Raw genomic sequence first — 22,847 nt, 5'->3', positions numbered from 1 at the left:
AAGGTGTGGGGGAGATGGAGTGAGGCAGCGAGGAAGGAGAGGGTCTCTCTTTGGGCGGCGCGCGACTTTCTGCGGCAGAGCTAGCGAGAAATTGGCGGCAGTTTCCTTGGCGTTCTCGGGGCTTAGTGCCGGTTGCTTCCGCCCGCTGAAGCCGCCTTCGCCTGCACGTTACTCTAAGTTAGTTAAGAGTAGTTAACGTAAGGTTCAAGGTCACTCCACCACGGCGCTGATCGTTCATACCTGGACCCTGCCTGTCTGCACCTTTACCCTGCTGTGTCTAACAGCTTCCCCGTCTATCTCTCGGTGCACCTGCGTTAGCACACTTCAGTATGGCATCTCAACAGCTGCACCCGGCCGCCAAGGACCCAATGGACCAGCTGCAGGACATGCTGAATCTGGTGGTAGGCATCATGCGCAGTGGAAGAGAGGTCCAAGTTGAATGGGAGCTCACTCATGCTTGCAGCTAATGGCCACGGCACACACCTTCAAAGACCCTGTAAGGCGTGAGCCAGGCAGTCAGGCCCAGATCGACACCAAGAAGCACTTGACCGGCGCTCTTCATCGCTTTCACGAGTCGCTAGACAGTCTGGACTCGGAGCTTGTAAGAATGACTGGAGATTCTCGAGTACAATAGCTAACGACGGCCCATCGCAGTCCCGAGCGCAGGCGGTCATGCGAAGGGACCTCGCACTGTGTCAAGCGAGCCGAGTACGGCGGGAGCAAGCAGAGGCAGCGGAGAGAAGCCGACACGAGGCCAAGCTATCGCCGACCATTACCAAGCGTGTGCCATCTCCGAAGCAGGAAGTTCTTCCAAGCAGTGCGCCAAAGACAGACACGACGGAGACCAAGGGGCAGGACATAATCATGATAGACGAGTCCGTGGCCGGGAATGAGGACGACATACACACAGAACCTCAGACGAACAGAAGCGACATGACAACGCAACCCTCGGCGCAGAGTGCGAAGCCTGCAGTGGCAGCACCGGAAGCTTCGAACGAAGAGACCACGCTTCCGGGCCCTGCGCCCAGCGATGTTACAGCCCAACAGCAGACCTCTGAGCCCGAAGCACCCGTAGCCGCTACAATCACCGACGATGCAATCGACGATCACGATCTCTTTGGCGGCTCGCCTACAGCGGCCGGCAGCAACAATCTGGATCTTGAGCACATGAACTTTGACGACTTCACGAACGGCGACTCGACTTTCCCTCCTACCACCGTAGCAGACGACATCACTGCAGGCGCAAACAACAATGCCAACGACGAGTATGACTTCTCCTCACTCCTCCCTGGCCTTGAGAGCTACGCCAACAACGACTCGGGCTCCTCGAATGACTTTGGCATGGTCGATCTGCCGGGGAGTACAGACATGTCTCAGGCCCAGAATCAGTTGCATCAAACTGACAATGACACGTTTGGCCAGGACTCGACTTTTGACGACATTTTCAGCTGGGATGGTCTCGGTGGCACGGGGGACTTGGGTGATGACACGAATCTGGATGATCTATTGAATGGCTGAGGACTCTCTCTCGACAAAATTCACCGCGCTGGAACCGGATATCCCCTCGAATCCGCGCTGCGGATCACAAGCGGAGCAACAAGCGTGTAGATTGCGTGATGCGGCTCCAAAGAAGAAGTCATGCATCACTACCAACCCTCTCATCTCACGTGAGGCACTTCCGCCGTCGTCATCATGAACGGCTTTCAAAACAACTGTTGTTGGCGTCTTTCTCCATTGACTTTTGCTTTGCACCAGCCCAGTTCCTCGGCTTTGCTTGTAGACCGTTTCACCAGCTTCATATATCGCCTGCAGACCACAAAAGTCCTAGTTTGAGTCCCTCTGCGAAACCCTTTTTGCAAATTCTTCCACCATCCCCTTCGCTCCTAGCTTCCGACAACCTCTTCTTCCGTCTCCGCTTGGCATCAATCACCTACCGCCCGACGACACCTCAAGTCCCGCACTCACCGCTTCTGATCTAAGGCACGCGCGCATGAAGTCTCTCGGAAGCCTACAAAGTTCCGCGACTGCATCCTCGAAGTACCCGTAAGTCATTGGAGGCGCACTTTGCGCACTCGCCCTTCCTTAAGGATCTCTGAAGAGATTCGTCTTAAGACCTTCCTCTTACTAAATTCCCTCTGATTGGTCTTCAGCAGATGTCCGAAGATGACGCTTGAGCCCAAACTCCAAGGCGAAGAGACTCACCGTGCCGAACAAAAGGTCGCCGAAGAAGCTCAACCTACCGAAGAAGTGCAGAGGGTTGAGGCCGCACGCCAAGCGGCCATCGTTCCGGCGCCGCTGAAGATCTGGCCAGCCGGCACAGTAAAGTGTTGGTGGGAGTATGACGCCGGTGAAGGTGAGGATTTGGACGACGCTGGGCGCGGTCCAGGAAGAGCATGTCATTAGATTTGCAAGGGATGCCGGTTGGTCTCAAGGTTTCCAGCGTTGAAACGTCGGCACGAGCGGCACTCATGGAGGTGCGGTCTTGCAGCACGCGTATAAACGATGCCACATTAACCTTCTGTAGACAAGACAGCGGCAGCACTCACAGTGAAGTATCTCGCATACTTCTTGGAACACGACCTCAGCGAAGACACGATCGAGGCGCTCCACCAGGACATCCCCGACTCGACGTTCCAAGCGAAAGCCGCAAGACATACGGACAACAAACTCGCGTGTAAGTGGCAGGGCGCTATACTTACCAACTACGTCCTGTTCTTGGCTACGAGGATCCGAGAGAAGAAGCTCGCAGAGTCGCCGCCGGTAGAGATGCTGCACCTAACGCCGGCAGAGCGGAAGAAGATCTACGAGGACGAGTGGAACAAGAAGCCGCTGCAGCTGGTGCGTCGCATGTGGTCCCCCTTCACGGAGACCATTGACTTCTACCACATATTCAATACCTGCGAGCACAACGGATGAGGGGAAGGCGACAACGAAGGAACGGAGGAGGTATCTTCTCCTCTGCTATCTCTTGGGCCATCGATGACGCGGTCTGGATCCGGATTCGGGACACATCGGAGGATAGCTCGAAGCCTAACTGGGCATCGAATTGGAAGAACATGATGAGAGTCAAGGGGTTTTCCAAGCCGCCGTCCACCCGCGAGGTCCCTGTCAGAGGCGGAAAGTAAGTTGGAGTGGCTTGATGGTAACACAGCTAGAAAGCTTGCGATTAGGGATTGCGGGCTAGAACCGGTGGGAGATGAGTGTATTGTCCTGATGTCGCAAGGATTTGAAGGTGCTGGGGTGTGGTAGAAGGCAGGTGAGAGAACTACGTGCGGGGCCGAAGAAAATGCTTTCAGCATTGATGTAGCTATAGACCTACCAGAAGTTTTGTGAAGTCAATCGAGCATTGCATGAGAGTATCTTGAGTCGAGACTGAGGCGGGCTGGCTACGAACGCCAAGATCTCAGCATGCCCGGGCAGCTGACATCGTGAGCCGGCGAGCGTGGAGATTGCACGTTGTTACATTGAGCATCTTTACAACAGACAGAGATCGCTTTCCACACGTATACAATGTAAAGTCTTGAGATTTGCTACAGCTGCTACGACAGGCAACAGTAATCATGTGTACCTGCAGATTCAGCTGAGGCTGAGCTGTACACACACTTGCTGCCTTGTAAGTTCAGCTGGGGGGGCTGAGCTGTGGTTCTGCCGTTGAAGAAAAGTCATATCAATACTGCTTGTCCCTCGGCATCCCAATCTGTTTCCCCTCCATCTTTATAGTCCGTTCTCAGTCTCTGTCGTGTCAGCGTAAAACTTCGTCGAAACAGCCGTCAATCATGGATCTCATCAACACAAACGTCAAACTAAGCTTAGACGTCGTCCACTGCTACGACGAAGGCGACGGCCCAGGTGACGCGGAGCCCTACCTCTGGACTGTCTTCTTCAAAGTCGACGGCGACTCCGTGACCTTCAACACCGACACCTTGCGCCTGGAAACACGGCTGGGCCGCCCTTTCAATATCACAATCCCGCCAAGAGCCACAGTCAAGGCCACGAGCGGCTCGCAAGGCAACCTCAACAACACTGACGTGAGCGACGGTGAAAGTGTTTTTATTCCAGCTTCTATTGGCCAGTACAACACTATCCTGAAGCCGATACCCTTCTCGAAACCGCTGCTCGGCATGACGCAGACCGGTGGCATGATCGGCTGCATCGCCATCCTGATGGAAGAAGACAACACCCCCAACCAGGCGATTCTCGCAGGCTACGAGGCTCTGCGCACGAACGTCGCGACCAAGCTGTCGGAGCTACTGCGCCAAGTCACCATCACGAGTCCGGATATCTCGGAAGACGCCATCAACGGCATCTCAGCCCAGATTGGGAACGCCGTCAGAGCGGCCATCAAGGACCAGGTGAACGCATTCGAGTTCATCTTTGGGTTTGGAGACATGGATGAGCAGATTGGAAGCAAGGTCTTCCGTTTCACGCACAGGGAGTTGCAGGCTGCGAATCCGTTCAGCCAGCGCTTTAAGGAGAGATGGGATAATGAGGGGAGCTGGGAGATCTATGGACATGTCTTTGCTTTCAGGACGTAATCCTACACAATACAGCGGTTGAAAGCTTGATAGAGCGGAGGATGAAGAGCGATAAAGGCATAGATCTTGATTCCGACTTGTCCGAGGGCGGCTCCTCGACAGTTACTCGGTGTTCCTCTTCTTCTCTTACAGCTTGGAGTTGGTGGGCTGGGCCTGTACGCGGCGAATGAGGATAGCGATAATGATCGCAAGCGGAAACGAGAGACTGAACTGGTATGTTCGGATGTCATGAGGTGCAAGGAGTAACTAGACCCTTGGTAGCATGCCCGAAGTCATAGAAAGGCCAATACACCCTATAGAATGGCGAGAGACTTCTGAGATGATACGATATAAAACAATGCGGAACCAACCTCGCAGTGGGGATATTTATAAGCAAACCATGAATGTCGACCATCCACAACCTCTCATCACCCCACACAACGCACCCTCAGCCGCCTCACACAGGGAACCCAACCGAGTCCCTCCTGCCCGTCCGCATCGCCCTCTCACCCAACAACGCCCTCCTCTCCTCCGTCTCACCCTCCTCGAACCTCAGCAGCTCGTCCTTATCCCCAACGCTAAACAGCTCATCCATTTCCCTCCCCAACTTGACACCCTTCGTCTCCGGTACCGCGATCCTCACCCACACAAACGACGCCGCGCAGCACGCCGCATACACCAGATACGTCGCCCAGCCCACATTCGCCAGCAAATGCGGCGTGATGCCCGCAATCACAATCTGAAACAACCACTGCACACACGTCGTGATGCCACAGCACTTCGCCTTCGCAGCCGCGGGGAAGATCTCACTGCACACGTTCCAGCTGATCGGGCCGAGGCTGATGCCGAACGCGAAGGCGAAGATGTAGACCATTAGCACAGAGATGACGCCCTGGACTGTGAGGTGCGCTTCGGTTGAGGAACTAGAGGAGAGCAGGCTCCGCACACAGATAGCTAGGATCACCATGGAGATCCCACAGATGCCTGATCCGAGCTGCAGCCAGAAGCGGTTCCCGCGCAGACGAACGAAAACGAACATGAAGGAAATGGCGGAGAAGAGCTTCGTGAGGCCGAATAGGCCGGTTAGGAAGAGGGAGGAGGAGACGGTGTTGAAGCCGGCGGACATGAAGATTACGGGGGCGTCTGGGGAGGTCGGTTAATACAAGAGCTCTTATGTAGAGGATAGGGAAGGTGGCTTACAATAGTTTAGGGCATTGAGACCGACCATGTTTTGTGCGATCATCAGGCCGATACCGACGCCGAGGCGCTTGCGGATGCTGGGCTGTTTGACGATGGCGAGGAGGCTGGGGGTGGGGACGTCGCTGGCCGGTGTTGTTTCTTGGAGCTCGCTGAGCTCGTCCTGGATATCGGGGTCTTCGCGTGGTAGTGACCTGAGCCATGCTAGTGCATCTTGCGCTGCATCATCCTTTCCAGTATCTACGAGGTATCTGGGTGCTTCCGGGATGAACAAGGTTCCGAGGAGGAGCAGGACACCTGGAACAAGCTGGACGGCCACAGGGATCTCCCACTGCAAAGCAGAGGAATCTGCGAGGGTTGCGTGAGCTGCGAATGCCGCCCAGAAGCCCGCAAGCGCTGCCAGTTGGATTGCTGTCTGGTAACCCGATAGGAGCATGCCGCGCGCGGAGGGAGTAGATATTTCGGAGATGCTTCCACGTTGTCAGTAAAGACGTGTATGAGCGGAGAGTTTGCGTCACTCACTACATGGGCGATACCAGCGTCCCAGCGCCCACACCCAGCCCGTTCAGCAGCCTTCCCGCATTGAACACAGCTAGGCTGCTACTGACGTCCACCAGTTGTAGAACAGCTCCCAGTACGTACAACAGCGCACAGAAGCTGAGACATCGTCGTCTGCCCAAGCTCGAACAGACCGGCATGCCCAGAGGCACGCCAAACAGTGCTCCTACAAGCCATATGGTAACGGTGCTGGCCTGAGCCGCGGCGAGGTCGGGTGCTGGGAGTTTGTCAAGGCGAAAGTGGTGCTGGAAGGAGGGCAAGACGAGAATGCCGCCGATGAAGCCAACGGAGTAGCCGAAGAGGGCTCCTGTTAAGCATGCTACCGTTGCCGCGAGGTAGAGGTTTCTGTTCGAGCCTGTTGCCATAATGTCGATGGAGTAAGGTTGGACAAGCGCCTTCGGGCTTAGGGAGGGACTCCATGGCAGGCATATCACTTATACGGGCTACGGAGGCTTTCTGTTATCTTAATCCCGGACTGTGTAGGGTGGCCGGCAGTGGTGGAGGATGAATGCAGGGTCTACTTGGGGCTGCGGGGACCCCAGATGGGGAAGAAATTAGACGCTGGGGAAGAACACTCATCCGCTGCTCACGTGGTAAGGCTGTACGCTCTGTGGTTCACAGACCTGTAGGTTGACACGAGCGTACAAAGCTACGAGCAACTCGACTGAAAGATTATTGACAACACAGATCATGAACTACTGCTTAGATCTACGTCGCAGTTATACTTGTAAATTACATTACCACAACTGCCCCATCCTTTTGGATCATCCATACATCCTAACCAGACACTCTACAATGGCGGCGCGTTCGGATCCATCATGCACTGATCGACCCTCATAAGCTGCTTCCCCGTCGCCTTCGCCCTCTGAATGAACTGCCTCAGATAGCCCACCGTGCTCGGATACAAGTAGTGCAGCACGACCAAATTGCCACCCTTATCAACATCCCTCTGGAATGCATCCATCTGCTTCTCCGGCGTGCTGCTCGTCGCCCACAGCCAGTCCTCCACATCCACTGACCAGTTCACGATGTACGGGTTGTCCGTGCCCGTCGTGACTGCTAGGCGCTGCCGCATGCGCGCACCCTCGTTGCCGAACGGCGGGCGGAAGTAGGGCGTGGTGAGACCATTGAGCGTCTGCTTGACGGCCTTGATGTCCTCGTTGTACTCCCAGTCGATGGCAGCATAGTCGGGCAAGCCCTCCATCTTCGGATGCGTGAAGCTGTGTAGCGCAATTTGGTGGCCCTGGGAGATCATCTCGTTGTACACGTTGCTCAGGTTGGTGCCTGCGTCTAGCAGCGGCGCGCCGACGGTGAAGAAAGTGACTTTGATGTTCTCTTCTTTGATGATCTTGAGGACTTCCTGCGCGAACTCGGGAACGCCGTCATCGATGGCGAAGGCGAAGCTGTTGGGCCGCTTGCAGCTGAAGACGAGGTTGCCGGTGGGGAGTTTGGCTGGGATAGTGAAGCCAGCGGGGATGGAAGGAACGATCTCAATCTTGGTCAAGGTCACGGGATCGGCTTTGTAAAAGCCTTTGAGGGCGACGCCGATGACACGGCTACGCTGGATATTGAAGTGAGACATCGGGATGTAGATGTCCGTAGCAGAGGCGTAGCGTGCGGCTTCAATGGAGTCCCAGGTCTCTGGGTACGGCGCAACTGCTGAGTTGCATTGCGAGTTGTGTTGCTGCAGCGCAACGGTGAAGGCATTGGACCCAGTGTAGGCGATGTGCAAGTAGGAACCGTCGTAGCTGGTCATGTCTCTGCAGCTGCCGGAGAGCTGAGTATAGAAAGAGTAATCCGCGTCGGTGGACTTGATAGTGAGCTTCTTGGTGCCCCAAGTCATGGTCATACCATCATCACCGCCATGCCAGTTGCCCAGTGCATTGGTTGCAGAGCTGGCAAACTCGTCGATGATGAGTGCGGTAGCTGTGCCCCTCGGCGCCGGAACAGTTGAGCTCGGGCTCGCTGGTGTTGATGTCGTTACCACGTACTCACTGACGGTGTTTCCACAGTAGAACGACATAGGCCCCAGGCTGATGGCTCTGTTTAGGTTGCTGAAGAGGATGTGCGTGACCTTGCTTGTATCCAGGGTAGGAAAGCTTGTGAACGGGATAGTGTAAAGCTTCTCCGTGCCGTCAAACGTCCATCCGAGCTGGGCAGTGGTCTGATACGCCCATACATTATCTGCGCCTCCGCATGTCGCAGCCGAGGACATCTCAATGCCGAAGATAGTTCCAGCAGCGGCCTTGATGCGGAGGGAGATGCCACCATAGACATTCTTGGCATTGGTGCACCCAGTCTGGCTATAGAAGTAAGAGCCAGCATCCTTCGGCGTGAGCGTAACTCTGTTTGCGGCCGGAGAGCCAACTACGATGGACTGGAATGTGCCGTCGTCGGAGCTGGGCTCGAGCATGGCGTTGTAGTATAGGAAGGTCAACCGAGATTGAGAGGTCCAGTCGTCAATAAGCAGGTTTTTGCACTGACCGGATGGAGTGGCAGCGCTGCTGGTGGCCACGACCGTAGTCATGGATGAGGCGCGCGTAGTGGTGGGAACAACCGAGCTTGCTCTGCTTGAGACTACGGGTGCTGTGCTCGAGACTGCTACACTGCTCGATGCAGGCCTTGAAGTCGCGGATGATACTGTTGCCGCGCCGCAAGCAAATTGTACCTGGCTCATCTCCCATGTTGCGGTTGTGCTAGAAAATGCACTCCACACGAAAGCAGTAACAGCGTTGGCATTGGCTCCAGCAAATGATGTGAACGGGACAGTGACGGTCTGAGTAGCTCCCGTAAGGCCACTCACCACAAAGTACTTGCTCGTATATGCTGAGGCTGTGCAAGCTGTCTTAGTTTGGATTTCGAGAGTGAGCGATCCCCCTGCTGGGCCTTTGATAGAGAACTGAATCGAGTTGTAGCCGTCGGTGGACGCAGCTTGGCATGCGAAGGTCTCGTAGAAGTACGAGCCTGCCTTCGGCTTAAAGGACAATTTGTTGCTCGCGGCAGATATCGATGTCATTGACCCATCGTCTAAAGGATTATAAGTTAGCAGCTGGCTCGCGCATGGACGGATTCTCCTTACCACTTGTCCAGGAGTTCAAGCTGTTAGTATTAGTCGAGTATTTAGAGAAGTTGTCGATCAGAAGAGCAGAGCTACAAGCCGCACTGGCTCCAGCTGCAAGAAGACTGGCCGCAAGGCCAGCGAGAAAGGTACCGCGCATGACGGGCTACAGCAGGACAGAAAACAGATTGATCAAAGAGTGGCTATGGTTTAACGAAAAGCGAATGGACGAAGATCAAAACATCTTCAGAGGGCTATGGAAAAAAGTCGACAGAGCTGAACATTGTCAAATAGGGTGGGGACAGAGGAAGAAATGTAAAAGATGCGCTCCTTGCCAAGATCGGTAGTGTCGCAATTTCTCCTGGTCGCTTGACGCACTCCGTATCCGGGTATGGCGCTCGTATGTTGATACTATTTCAGGTCAGCCCAAGCCTGGGCAAAGACTTCTCGCGGCCTTTTCTGGCAAAAGCATTCCGCGAGGCGCGCTCCAAGGCCTCGAGCGAACCATCTCAGGGCATTGATAACCTGGATGGTTGCGCGAGTTTCCTGCTGGCGTCTCCCGGTGTCGATCTACCCCTGACGCTAGCGCCAAAGCGCCGCACCAACTCCACAGCCAAAGTTTGAGCCCTCCAGCCACCATCATCCGGCCATTGGCACATGCACCGTGCTGTGCGGCTGGAGGTCGCTGATCGCAGATTGATTTGAAACATTTCGGCGCGTGCCGGGCAACATCGCATTGACAGCCAGCATAAACAAGTGTAAACCACTTGGAAGCGCGGTATTGAGAACCTCATGATACGATCCCAACAAGCAGGTATCTTCGGTTCGCAGCCGGGCAAGGCGGACGTGTGCCCAGCAAGTCAGGCGTCTTCCCATTGCTGCCTCATGATTCATGGTACGAGGCTCAGCGCGCCGTAAGAAGCCTAGAAGCTACTCATAATCCAGCTGCATTCATAAGCCCTCGAGTAATCTTCTGCTAAGAGTCTTGTATCCGGAGAGCGCAGCTGTTCGGACCTTTCTTCGCCTGGGTCGTAGGACACCAGTCTGGGAGGGCATTCTGCTAGAATCTCCATTAAGGATAAAAACACCCATGATATACTGCTCTGGAGCTACCGGAACATGTGTTTATACTACAGGGTTCTTGGCAAATTCAGGAGCTTTGTGTCTTGAGTCTCTCTGCAGCATCTGTCAATGGGATGTGCATCCGCAACTTCAGTTGCATACAACGTGCAGGAAGGATGATTTGACTGCTGGATGGGTGAGGTGCTGCTTGAAGTATCACGTGCAAGACAGGATGTCAGCTCCAACCGGCCGGAAGAACTTGCACCCGCTGTCGCGCGAAGTGATGCGGCGCGCTGTGACGCGTAGTGACTCTCTGGTAAATTGATTGTCATCTTCTCAGTCCGCCGTCAACAGCAATCCCGCTACTCATGCCCTCTGTATAGCGACAAACTTCTCCACTGCGATGTCTGCCGCTACTCTTTCTCGCACGCCGATGAAGCGGGCTCTGGCCGAAACCACAAGCACCCGGCGAAACATTACAGCATCCCCTCGCTCACCGAAGAAGCGCAAGCTCGATGAATCACCTATAGCAAGACTCAAGACACCCAGCAGAACTAAAGGTGGAAATAGCGGTTCCAGTCAGCCGAAGAGTCAATTCGAAGAGGTATTGGAGAAGTTGACACAAGACATCAACGGCCTGAAGCAGAGGAACTCAGAACGCGACCAGCATTGGGGACGGCCTAGTCTGGACGACTTCGATGAGCGGACCGATCGCCTATGTTTCCAACAGATTGAAGCTGAGGAGGGGACTCTTCATGGTGGAAAGACGACAGTTAGGCTCTTCGGCGTTACGGAGGTTCGCCGCCCGCATCCGTGACATCTATACAACACTAATGTAAAGTAAACTTAGACTGGACATTCGGTCCTCCTCCACGTCACGGATTTCATGCACTATCTCTATGTCGCCGCGCCCGTGTCATTTGCGAAGAATGACTGCGATGGATTCAAAGCCTACCTCGAGACTCAGATAGGCCAGTATCAACCTATCATTCACTCGGTCCAGATGGTGTTGCGTGAGAACATATTCGGATTTCAGGGAAACCAGAAGAGCCCCTATCTGAAAATCACCGTCGCCGATCCGAAGCACATCAACAAGCTGCGGACAGCGATCGAGAGTGGCAACGCAAATTACAAGGGCTTTTGGAAAGGAGCCGATGGTGGCGTATTGACGTTCGATAGTATACAATATGTATTGCGGTTCATGATCGACTGCAAGGTGTGTTTTCAAGCCCCCCCGACAGAAGCATCACCCGCTAACAAATTGTAGATTGCCGGCATGTCCTGGGTCGAGGTCCCGCCGTCAAAGTATCACATGATTCCTGAAAGAGACCGTCAATCGAACTGCCAAATCGAAGCCCATGTACACTACCGAGATCTTATTGCACACCCGGTGGACGGCGAGTGGGCGAAGATGGCGCCGTTGCGTATCCTTTCCTTTGACATCGAATGCGCCGGCCGCAAAGGTATCTTTCCCGAAGCGAACCAGGATCCGGTGATCCAGATTGCGAACGTCGTTACTCGATATGGCGAAGAGAAGCCCTTCATACGGAATGTGTTCTGTCTGGACACCTGCAGCCTGATCGTTAACACGCAAATCCTGGAATATGATGCGGAGGAAAAGCTGTTGATGGGATGGAGAGACTTTCTTGAAGAGGTGGATCCGGATGTAATCATCGGGTACAATATTGCCAACTTCGATTTTCCATACCTCCTCGATCGCGCAAAGCATTTGAAGTGCTCAAAGTTCCCCTACTGGACGCGGATGAAGAACGTCTTGTCGCACGCCAAGGACACCAACTTCTCCAGCAAGCAGATGGGTAGTCGAGATACGAAGGCCACAAATACGAATGGCCGGCTGCAGCTGGATCTTCTCCAGCTTGTGCAGCGAGATCACCAACTTCGAAGCTACACGCTCAACTCTGTCTGCGCACACTTCCTGAACGAGCAGAAGGAGGATGTTCATCACACCATGATCACAGAGCTCTTCAATGGCGACTCCGGGTCAAGGCGGCGTCTAGCTGTCTACTGTCTCAAGGATGCGTACCTACCACAACGACTTATGGACAAACTCATGTGTCTCGTCAACTATACCGAAATGGCCAGAGTCACGGGTGTGCCCTTCAACTACCTACTTGCTCGAGGTCAGCAAGTCAAGTTCATCAGCCAGCTCTTCCGCAAAGCCCTTGAGCAACAACTCGTCATTCCGAATCTCCGAACCGACAGCTCCGAGGAACAGTACGAAGGAGCTACAGTCATCGAGCCGTCCCGTGGTTATTATGATGTACCAATCGCTACACTTGATTTTGCATCCCTATACCCCAGTATCATTCAAGCGCACAACCTCTGCTACACAACGCTGCTCAACAAGACGGCTGTGGATAAGCTCGGGCTGAAAAAGGATGAAGACTACATAGTCACGCCCAATGGCGACATGTTCTGCACAGCGAAAGTCCGCAAGGGACTTCTTTCTCAAATTCTAGAGGAATTGCTAGGCGCGAGAAAGCGAGCGAAGAGAGAGCTAGCAGTTGAGACCGACCCGTTCAAGAAGGCGGTACTGAACGGCCGTCAGTTAGCTCTGAAAATTAGCGCAAACAGTGTATACGGCATCACTGGCGCCACCGTCGGAAAGCTGCCGTGTCTGGCTATTGCCAGCAGTACCACCAGCTACGGTCGTCAAATGATTGAGCTGACCAAAGGGGAGGTCGAGAAGAAGTACACGATCGTCAACGGCTACAGCCATGATGCGCAGGTTATTTACGGCGACACTGATTCCGTCATGGTGAAGTTCGGGCCGAGTGAGCTGGAGAAGGCCATGGAGCTTGGTCGAGAGGCAGCCCAATACGTGTCCTCAAAATTCATCAAGCCGATCAAGCTTGAGTTCGAAAAGGTCTACTTTCCGTACCTCCTCATTAACAAGAAGCGATACGCTGGGCTGTACTGGACGAATCCGAATAAGTGGGACAAAATGGACTCTAAAGGTATCGAGACGGTGCGCCGCGACAACTGCCGCCTGGTGCAAACGGTCATCGAGACATCTCTGCGCATGCTTCTGATCGACAGGGATGTCAATGGCGCCCAAGAGTAAGTCGGCCCTGCTCCCATACCACTGCTCTCACTAACCATGATCCAGGTTCGTTAAAGAGACCATCTCCGACCTCCTGCAAAACAAAGTCGACATGTCCAACCTCGTCATCACGAAAGCCCTGGCTAAATCCGACTACGCAGCGAAACAAGCGCACGTCGAGCTCGCCGAGCGCATGAAGAAGCGCGACGCGGGCTCCGCGCCCGGCCTCGGCGACCGCGTCGCCTACGTGATCGTCAAGAACGCCGCCGGCTCCAAGAACTACGAGAAATCCGAAGACCCACTCTACGTCCTCGAGAACAATCTCCCGATCGATACTAAGTACTATCTCGACAACCAGCTCGCGAAGCCGTTGGAGCGCATCTTCGAGCCCATCCTCGGCCAGAAAAAAGCTTCGCAGCTGCTTACGGGTGAGCATACACGGAGTATATCCGTCGCGGCGCCCACGATGGGTGGCCTGATGAAGTTTGCGCAAAAGACGTCGACATGCATGGGCTGCAAGAAGCCCATGAGATCCGCACAGGAGAAGGACGGCGCGGTGTGTGAGAACTGCCGTCCACGTTTCGGCGAACTGTACCAGAAGACGCTGGGCAAGGTCAGCGACCTGGAAGTTCGGTTCGCAAGACTGTGGACGCAGTGTCAGCGCTGTCAGGGAAGTGTGCATAACGAGGTCATCTGTAGCAGTAGGGATTGTCCCATCTTCTACATGCGCATGAAGGCGAAGAAGGATGTTGAGGATGCGGGGAAGGAGCTTGTCAGGTTCGATAGAGATGTCGCGCTTTGGTGAGGCAGGGCGAGCGTTGGGTGCGGGCTGGCGCTGTGGGAGTCTTCTTTGCTGGTGTTGGCATGGGTTGTAGCTTGCTGCTTATGGGAGGATCGCTGTGGTTGCTTGCATGTCTGGACGCGCCATTGGCTCGGGTTGGGTGGGTCTTTTTGCATGATATGCACTCGTCATCGTCCATGTTCAGACGGTTTGCTCCTATTGCTATTGAATACTGCTTCATGCGAAGTCATGTCTGTCTGTTGTGCACCTCAGCTATGAATCCCGTGCCCGTCCGGTGACAACCCTCTCCTGCTACAATCGAGCGCTAGTAGCTAGGGTATCCATAATGTCTGCGCCTACTACCCTTTCAATCACTCTCGTTTGCTGAGAAAAGCCCTACACCTGTGTAACACCTAAACCATTTCCAGCTAGCCTGTGCTGTGCTCTATCCCCTTGCATGGATAACGACTCAGCATACACGGAACTGAAAACCGGCGTTCTCGGTATGAGCAAACCCCCCCTGCTATCAGCCCTATCAGACCGGCTCCACCTTAACCCTCTTCGCAGCCGGACTCTCGGCACCGTACCCATCATCCCACTCCCTCTTCGCCACACGATGCGGCGTATACCCATCCACCGGCGATAGCCTGCCATGCGTTTCGTCCTGCGAGTACAGCGGCAAACTACCACCCCAAAACTGACGAGGTCTCTTCGGTAACGGCGGCAGGGCGTGAAAGTCCGCGTTGCCGGCAGCAGGATCTGAGATCACCGAGTCGCCAGACACGCGCTTCCTCTTCCTTTCCCTCTTCTGGGTATGCGCCTCCCTCTTGCGCTGCCGGGTCGCGGCGAGACGGGCGTTGACTTCCCCCGTGATGTCGTCGTATTCCACGGCTGGTGTTGGTGCCCGTTCGACACCGCTGTTGGTTGGACGCTGCGGTCCGATCCTCGGCCACATGTGAAGACTCGCGGGTTCGAGAAGTGCACGGCGGCCCTCAAGGTTCACGTAGTGAAGCTCTGCGATGGCGCATTGAACCTCGTCTGCGTCGCGGAGAGTCACGAAGGCGTAGTAGGACTCGTGTGTTGCGTGGAACCTGCAATGTGTGTCTACGTTGCGGCTGCAGAAGGGAGTCAGTGAGGGAATCAACAGTTTTTCATGGTGTTGGCGCTGAGCGGGCTTACACATGATATCCTGTGAGGGCGAAGAAGGGGACGATGTCGTCGGTGTCGGTGCGAACGGGCAGGTTGCACATGTAGACAGTCGCGCTGATATCCTGCACTCCTGGTACATATTGCTGGTTTGGTCTATGGGTCCCTGGCCCGGCTGCGGGAGCTGGTGTGGCGCGGCCGCTGTCAGGAGACGAATCTGAGGCTCCCGGAAGAAAGGATGGGGAGCGGGTCCGGCTCGCTTTGGGCATGTCGTTCGGACCTGGCCGTGCTATCTGAACGCCGATCTTACGCTCGAACATGGTTTTGCCGTTCAACTCAGCAACAGCACGCTGTGCTTCTGCGGCACTGCGAAGGGTGACAAAGGCGTATCCGACAGCCCTCTGAGTGCGAGGATTGACGGGTACATTGATCGCCTGCCTGTGACTCAACTTAGATATGAGAACAAACAGAACCTCACCCACTGTCGACCACCGGAACTCACGTTTGATACCCCGTGAAAAATGTCCTGAAGTCATCGACGGTGGCTTGATATGGGCAGTTGCCTAGATGAAGTCTCGAACTGGCATCTTCACCTTGATGTGCATCGCTGTTGGGCTTGGTCGTCGTCGACGCGCTGTGCTCTGTAGCGGACGCAGGTGCAGACTGGGTTTCAACGTAGAAGTAAGGGTTTGTGTACGGCTGACTTGGAGAACGCGATGATTCGTGCTCGATATTCTCAGGATACTTGGCTAATGCAGGTTGGGTTGTTTCATTCTTCGAACCATGGGCCGTAGCCTGTGCTGTCTTGTTTACCTCGCCGTGCTGGGAGGCTTTAGTGGGAGCTCGGAGGTACTCGTCCTGTCAACCAGTAAGTAATTCGCAATTCTGCGGAAGTGTTGTATGCATACAACAGCGTTGCGGGCTTTAGTAGCATCTTCCAGCATCCTCTCAGCTCGCGAGCGTACGTTATTCAGATCCTGAAACAGTAGTACTGCTCCTGGCAGGCCAAGAGAGGCGAGCCTGTACATTTCCTTGATGATGCCATTATGACTGTGTAAATTTGCTACATGAGCATCGATGAGCTGCAATGCGTGTCAGTCAGACGCCAGAGTGGATTGGTATATGGCCTACCATCCGCCACGGTTCTGCAGAGAGAGTGGCTGCATCTGGACCGTTCTGGGATGGATATGCCTGAGCTGCAGCTTGCAGACGAGCTTCCGCATCGCCTATGGCGTCTCCTAGCTGCGGACTACTACCCATGGCAGCTTATTTGTATGTGGTGTTATGAGCGAAAGCGTCAGTTCCGGAAATCCCGACTGCAGGTGAACTTTCCTCGTTCGGTTAATGTCGGGCCGTCATCCGTTCCTAGCGCGGGCCGACCCGCGTCAGATCGATAAGCTTAAGTTTCCCCGCATAGATGACGTAACCGCATCGTGGGGCTTCTGTTAAGGGTCTCCGGGGCTACTCCCTTCATCCGTCCATTGAGGTTTGGGAGCCAACGGCTGTCCGAAAAATCCGTTGCCGCATGGAAAGCTACTCGTGACTCTGGAGGTGGAAGCCTAAGCACACAGCCCAAAGATCGAAGACGCCTCAGGTGACCGGCGCATTAGACAGCTAAACTGCTGTGAAATCTTTCGCTTTCTATCGTATGGAACTGTATAGCTGCTCTAGGACTGACAAGACCATAATTCCAGTTCAGTTGTGAATTAGATACTCAACAAGCTGGAGCAAAGATGCGGCAACGGTCCTTTGGGATAGCCCTTGCCCTTTAGGAAGCAAACCCATTACTCACGCTGCTCAACCACGGTAGACATAACCAAACATCGCAAGTACCCCTCTCCACTCTACCATATCTGCACTTTACAAAGTGCGCACCTCCTCCCTATACCTCCCATCACAACAGAATGAACGTAACACCTTCCTCGGCGCCTGTGCGCATATGCCACAGCACATCTATCTCTCGCGGAAACCATCCCTCTTCACCAGTACTTGTCACCGGTCAGATAGTTGTAGAGAGAGTAAAAAGAACATAGGCCCCTCTTCACATTGATTCCATTCCAGTTGTTGGTGGCGGAACTTATACGATGTTTAACAACTGCACCTTTGTTCTCGGCGAGAAGGCAGGCCTTTGGCTCGTAGGTTACGTGTTAGTCGCGGCAGTGAGCTTTCTTATAGGCCGCCGCTCGGCTAGGTGAACCGTCGTTGTTGGGATCTCCCTCCCTTGGACAGATCATCCCATCTGAATATCGCTGGAACGGTGGTGTGTTCTTTCCTTCCGCTGTGGAGTTACCTATGTACTGACAGATGTAGATTCGCGACCTGATTCCCGCCCAGACTTCGAGCAACGCCCAACATCGCGCCATCCGCCCGGGCCACTGATATCGCCGAAGACGGCTTGAGCATAATCGGGCATCTGATTGACTGGGACTGAGATTTGTAAAGCAGAACGGACACTTGGCCTCGGAACATGACTGGAGCGGGGACTGTGAGGAAAGGTGTACCTGCAGCAACAACGACAGAGCATCTATGCTTCTCAATGTCTTGCGTTACTATTCCCGTTGGCGGAGGCGCCCAAGAATACCCGCTCCGCAGCTAACATCAATAGATCAAGACTTGCTTATTGTTCAATTGGCATTTCTGACCCACGCGTGTTAGTCCTTAGTATAATTAGCTGTTTTGATATCTACTATTTTGATGTCTGTGATTCTGGTTTGAGAGTACTGCGCGCCAACTATAGGTATTTCGAACAATCCCAGCGACCAAAGAGAAACAGTTAGTCGAGAGACCACACGATAGGTATGGCAGGGCTGCAATTTGCTGCCAGTCCAGGCCACGGCCTGCCATTCTGCGTCCCAAGACATATTGAAAAATTTTGCGGAAAGGTGGAGGTTCTCAACCGCGCACATATTTTAGAACAAACGAAGACGGAGACAGAGTGTTAACCACTTCGTCAGTTTACTAGAGAGGCGTGGTGCGAGAGAAGGGGTTCAGGCAGGTTGTAAACGGTGCCTGATATAAAGACGAGAAGACAAGAGAAGGAAACTCGTAGTATCGTCTCTCTCGCGCCCCACGATTCTCCCAAATATCAGTGCGTACCTGCTCTCCCACAGCTCCCTCCAAAAATCCCGCAGAACAGTTAAAAAGCAGTAAATCCAAATTCAGCCTCGCCAACAGCAAAACATGAAAAGTGCGCAAAGGTGGTGAAGGGGGTTAACAGGTGTATCCAGCCGCTCTCACGCGCCTGTTTTCTTATTCTTATTCTTGTACCCATATATGGACCTGCTCTTCTGTGTTGGTGGCATACCAGATCCTGTGTATTGCGCGTCCCAAAGCTGCCGCGCAGCAGATTGTCCCTCATTCCCGCTACCGCTTCCTCTTCTTGCTCTTGTCCCCCACAAGCGGCGGCGGCGGCATATACCCCATCGTCGCCGCCACTATCCCATCCACCGCCGCGTCTCCCATCCACCCAGGATCTCCCTTCTTAACCGGCACGCCCATATGGCGCCCATACCGTCCCTTCCTCCCGTTGCCCTCGTCCTCGCTGACACAGCCCTCGATCCCAATCCCCGCATCCTTGCACCGCTGGCACGGACGCTGCCTATCACATCCCTTCTTGCTCTTCCTGCAGCGCTGGCAGCGCGGCTTCGCAGACATATCTTCCTCGTCAACACCAAGCTGGTGCTGGAAGTTGAGCGATGCGCTCGATGTCTTGCGCGACTGCGGCGGGAGGGAGGTGGGCGAGATCGGTTGCTTGCTCGAAGTAGACTTGCTCTTGTGGTGCTTAGAGAGCGAGGACGAGGGGCGTGGTTTTCCGGGCTTGAAGATCGATGGCTTGGAGATAGAGGTGGAGCGGCCCTTGGTAGAGGACTTGGACTTGCCGGATGGCCGCAGGATGCCGTGCTCGTCGGGCATCAGCTCATCGCTGTCGCCTTCGAAGGAGCCGTCCTTGTTGTCGTCGTAGTCGTCTGCGCTGGTCTCCCCGCTGTCAAAGCTAGCTGGGTGCGCGTGTCCGTGGGTGTTAGCATGAGCTGGAAGGGTAGGGAGGTCATTGCCCTCTGCGTCGCTGCCGTCCTCGCTATCCTCATCTGAGGAAGCGAGCTCGGCTTTCCCACTCAAGGCATCGTCCACAGTCGAGGTGGAAGTGCGACCGTGAGTAGAGAAGTTGGACGCATCTCCCAGACGCATCAGCTGCAGAGCGACATCCTCGTCGGAGATGACGCTACCGCCAATAGTCGGGTCTGGGGTTGGCAGAATGCCAGAGGTGCCGCTACCACAATGTCGCGTAGGTACATACTGTACTGAGCCACGTGTGCGCACGCGGCCGCCCTGAGGTTGGGGAAACGGCGTACTCATCTGACCACCCGACATGTGGGACATGTCTGCATACCCGTAGCTCTGTGGAGATGGCAGAGGCTGCGTATAGGAGAAAGTGTGTTGGTTCGAGTGGGAGTAAGGAGAGGCTCCATTGTGGCTTCCGATCCGTCGCTGAGGGGACACTGAGGAGGTAGAGGTGGTGATTGGAACCTGAGGAGGCACAAAAAGAGGAAGCTCCTGATCAAGAAGTCTGTATTAGTATTTACGCCTTGCTGGTATGGTTAGAGAGAAGGGGAAAGATTCCCATACCGAGCTATCGAACTTGGCCCTCTTTCGCCTGCCACCTTCGACAATGTTCTTGACATCAATATCTGCGCTTGCAACGACTTCATTCTTTGAACGGCGAGAGCTTGTCACCGAAGCATTGCCACCATCGCTATCGCTGTAGTCATCTGCACCCTCGATCTTCACATCGGTGACACTGTCGAAGGAGTTGTTCCCTCGAGTCTTCAATCCTGGTCGCGACCGTATCTTTGCGTTGGTAATAGCCGAGCCGCTACGGTGACTGCGACTTGACTGAGGAGATATGCTTCTCTTCCCAGCGGTGCGAGAAGCTGGCCTGGATCCAGGCTGAAGCTGCAGCTGCGGAGGCAGCATCTCGAAAGGCGCACCTAGGCGAGGCTTCCTGGGAGACATCGAATGCTGTGTCTGAGCATATTCGCTCACGACCTCTGGTTCTCCAGGGGCTGCTCGAACGAAGACGGTCATACCGTTGTCAAAGTTCTCGTACCGGGCGATGAGGATGCTACCGTTACTGTCCTCAAAAATGACACCTCGACGACCGTAGAGACCGTGGAAGTTCTTGACCGTGGTGACAATAGAGTCAGTGGTGTCGTGTGGATAGATGTTGACACGCATTGGGATACGGCTACGCCTCGTAGGGTCATCGTAGCGCAGTTCGAAAGAGACCTGCTTGCATGGCCGACCATTGGGCGACATGGCGTATCCAGGGTTTGGTCCACTGGCACCCGGAGGGCCTGCCTGAGACATCATGCCCGCCATGGTATCATGGCCCACTACGGCCCCATTGTGCCCAGCGAACGCCTGCCGCGAGGCCTGATGACGGGCTTCAGCATCACTGGCCGGAGGGCCAGGCTTGTTACCGGTAAGGAGATTCGAGACATCCATAGCGAGAGTCTTGTATCAGCAGGACTTGCAGTATTCCTCTAACCCGAAGTCTAGTGTATCGGGGAGCGGTGATGAGGAGCAGACACGGATCCTGCCGGTGTCCAAGGGCGTTGCGCTGAAGCCGAGCTTCCGGACTGATGAAGAGAACAAGTCAGCTAAGAGGCCCACAGTATGATCTTAGTATCCGACGTATAATGGACTGTTGGTTGTGCGTGTCGCTGCAGCTAACAGGCTTGCGCCCATGAGGAGCACAGGGTGGAGAAGCACAACGGCATCGGGGCCAGAACATCAACACAACGGAAGCGTATGAGCCAGAATGCCTCCAAAGCCGGTCGCATGATATCAAAGAAGGCTTCCACTTACCTGAAATACCAAGAGGATCCTCGTGTCAGTGCAGTGGTCTCGAGAGGCGCTGGGAGGGTCTGCTGGCGGACGGCTGATCAGACTTCCTGAGGGTGAGTATCTCTCGGCGATTGCGGGTAGTCGGAGCACAGAGCGAAGACGACAGTAGACTTACATCTCTCTCTCTGGACCTTGGTGGTGTTGTTGGCCTGGAGTGGAGCGGAAGAGTCCAGGTGGTGGTGGAGATGGGAAGGCTTGGAGCGAGACAAGCGAAGCCAGCCAGACGCAGTTTACAGTGACTTTGCGCTCAACAACGGCTAGGAGCCACACAGTACATTTAACAATAGCGGTACATGTAACGGTGGATCCTCACAGTTTAGCTATCAATTTGAATATCCCCACTACTCAGTCCGAAGGGTTCATTTCCATGCAGCGCTTGAACGCTTCCTGTGCCGCATGTCAGCTGGCCGGCCGCTAATGGCGCGATATCTCGAGGGCCAAGCGGCATGAGTTATCAGACACACCGACTACTGCGCATGCTAACATTAATCAAGGATTTGGGGGCAGAATCACACTTCAGGGCGCACTCGGTGGGCTTACTAGAGAAGACTTTGAACACTTAACCGCTTCTTCCAGGGTAGACTTGCATTCAGCAGCTATGAATCATGCCCCCAAAGGACTTCCGGGTCTTGATGAGTGCTCGCGCCCCTACGGTCATTGGTACTTCTCTCCCGTAGCTGGCGATACGACTTTGTCCACAGCTTCCTGAACATGGCTGAGCAGGACTGGGTCCGGCCTTCGGGTGCGTGCCATGAATTCGACAGCTTCCCGAGCGCATCGCGGCCGACCAATCCGCTGGTGCATCGCCGGTGCATGCCAGACAAAGTCCCTCGCAACCAGAAACGCAGAATGGCCGCCGGATGCGCAGGTGGAGCTTCGGCGCCACGGCCAATGAAGCGATGCGCCGCAGCGGTTTTGCGCTGCTTGGGGAAAGATCCTCTCTGTGGATACTGCATTCATTTGCCATCATCCACTAATTGGACCAACTGACATGGATTTCTATTCATTTCAGGTCGCGAGCAGCAGGCTTTCCGCTCAGGACGGATTGACACTCTGACACCGCCCATGGCCGTTGCAAGGCGGAGCTGTCTGTACATGTGCGGCGAAAGTCGCAAATGCCACGCAGTGTTGTACCGATAGTACTCTACAGAGTTGACGAGTTTGCAATTGAGGAGTGAATGTGCGTGGCTTGCAACGAAGTCGTTCTTTCACGTCGAGTCCGCATCCGCAAGTCTGCTTTGCGCCGAACTTCCTGCCAGCTGTGAGGCTAAGAGATACCATAAGTGATCCACCCATAGAATGTGCCTCAATGTAGATAACCCTAATGAGGCCGCGATGTTAATCTCATATTCTGAGAAGGTTTTAGTGGCGTCTCAGAAGGGGTGTACTCAGTCAGCTACGCCGATGTACGGACGGCTTGCTAGAACCGCAAGGAGCAAGCTGCAAAGCCTGGAGACGGAAGAAACATTGCCCAGCTGCTTGCAGATACCACTGGGCACCCAGAGATCCATCTTGCAGTTGATACTGGGTATCCGGGGCTCCTGCAGGTGGGCTAAGGATACA

General features: G+C 54.6%; 8 protein-coding genes across 8 annotated transcripts; 4 read left to right on the top strand and 4 right to left on the bottom strand.

Annotated features, from left to right (window-relative positions):
- Positions 1 to 329: 329 nt before the first annotated feature.
- W97_03351 (uncharacterized protein) lies at positions 330 to 1,518 on the top strand (the record flags this gene model as incomplete). The annotated part of the gene is made up of 3 exons (XM_007781248.1): positions 330 to 401; positions 464 to 601; positions 655 to 1,518. The coding sequence occupies 3 exons, from the start codon at positions 330 to 332 to the stop codon at positions 1,516 to 1,518; spliced, it is 1,074 nt and encodes a 357-aa protein (XP_007779438.1).
- A 645-nt stretch (positions 1,519 to 2,163) lies between these two features.
- W97_03350 (uncharacterized protein) lies at positions 2,164 to 2,916 on the top strand (the record flags this gene model as incomplete). The annotated part of the gene is made up of 2 exons (XM_007781247.1): positions 2,164 to 2,353; positions 2,525 to 2,916. The coding sequence occupies 2 exons, from the start codon at positions 2,164 to 2,166 to the stop codon at positions 2,914 to 2,916; spliced, it is 582 nt and encodes a 193-aa protein (XP_007779437.1).
- Positions 2,917 to 3,776: 860 nt separating this feature from the next.
- W97_03349 (uncharacterized protein) lies at positions 3,777 to 4,535 on the top strand (the record flags this gene model as incomplete). Its single annotated transcript, XM_007781246.1, has 1 exon — positions 3,777 to 4,535. One exon carries the CDS (start codon positions 3,777 to 3,779, stop codon positions 4,533 to 4,535), a length of 759 nt encoding a protein of 252 aa, XP_007779436.1.
- Positions 4,536 to 4,971: 436 nt separating this feature from the next.
- W97_03348 (uncharacterized protein) lies at positions 4,972 to 6,634 on the bottom strand (the record flags this gene model as incomplete). Its single annotated transcript, XM_007781245.1, has 3 exons — positions 4,972 to 5,657; positions 5,715 to 6,181; positions 6,234 to 6,634. The coding sequence occupies 3 exons, from the start codon at positions 6,632 to 6,634 to the stop codon at positions 4,972 to 4,974; spliced, it is 1,554 nt and encodes a 517-aa protein (XP_007779435.1).
- A 425-nt stretch (positions 6,635 to 7,059) lies between these two features.
- Positions 7,060 to 9,285, bottom strand: W97_03347 (uncharacterized protein; the record flags this gene model as incomplete). The annotated part of the gene is made up of 1 exon (XM_007781244.1): positions 7,060 to 9,285. One exon carries the CDS (start codon positions 9,283 to 9,285, stop codon positions 7,060 to 7,062), a length of 2,226 nt encoding a protein of 741 aa, XP_007779434.1.
- Positions 9,286 to 10,792: 1,507 nt separating this feature from the next.
- Positions 10,793 to 14,258, top strand: W97_03346 (DNA polymerase delta subunit 1; the record flags this gene model as incomplete). The annotated part of the gene is made up of 4 exons (XM_007781243.1): positions 10,793 to 11,185; positions 11,240 to 11,605; positions 11,657 to 13,470; positions 13,520 to 14,258. The coding sequence occupies 4 exons, from the start codon at positions 10,793 to 10,795 to the stop codon at positions 14,256 to 14,258; spliced, it is 3,312 nt and encodes a 1,103-aa protein (XP_007779433.1).
- Positions 14,259 to 14,769: 511 nt separating this feature from the next.
- On the bottom strand, positions 14,770 to 16,640 carry W97_03345 (uncharacterized protein; the record flags this gene model as incomplete). Its single annotated transcript, XM_007781242.1, has 5 exons — positions 14,770 to 15,349; positions 15,414 to 15,818; positions 15,883 to 16,238; positions 16,289 to 16,462; positions 16,512 to 16,640. The coding sequence occupies 5 exons, from the start codon at positions 16,638 to 16,640 to the stop codon at positions 14,770 to 14,772; spliced, it is 1,644 nt and encodes a 547-aa protein (XP_007779432.1).
- Positions 16,641 to 18,743: 2,103 nt separating this feature from the next.
- W97_03344 (uncharacterized protein) lies at positions 18,744 to 20,882 on the bottom strand (the record flags this gene model as incomplete). Its single annotated transcript, XM_007781241.1, has 2 exons — positions 18,744 to 19,931; positions 20,004 to 20,882. The coding sequence occupies 2 exons, from the start codon at positions 20,880 to 20,882 to the stop codon at positions 18,744 to 18,746; spliced, it is 2,067 nt and encodes a 688-aa protein (XP_007779431.1).
- Positions 20,883 to 22,847: the final 1,965 nt, after the last annotated feature.

The sequence above is a fragment of the Coniosporium apollinis genome (genome assembly GCF_000281105.1).
Source record: "Coniosporium apollinis CBS 100218 chromosome Unknown supercont1.13, whole genome shotgun sequence".
NCBI lineage: Eukaryota > Fungi > Ascomycota > Dothideomycetes > Coniosporium > Coniosporium apollinis.
The sequence above is the reverse complement of the archived record's forward strand: the minus strand, read 5'-3'. Positions and strand labels throughout refer to the sequence as shown.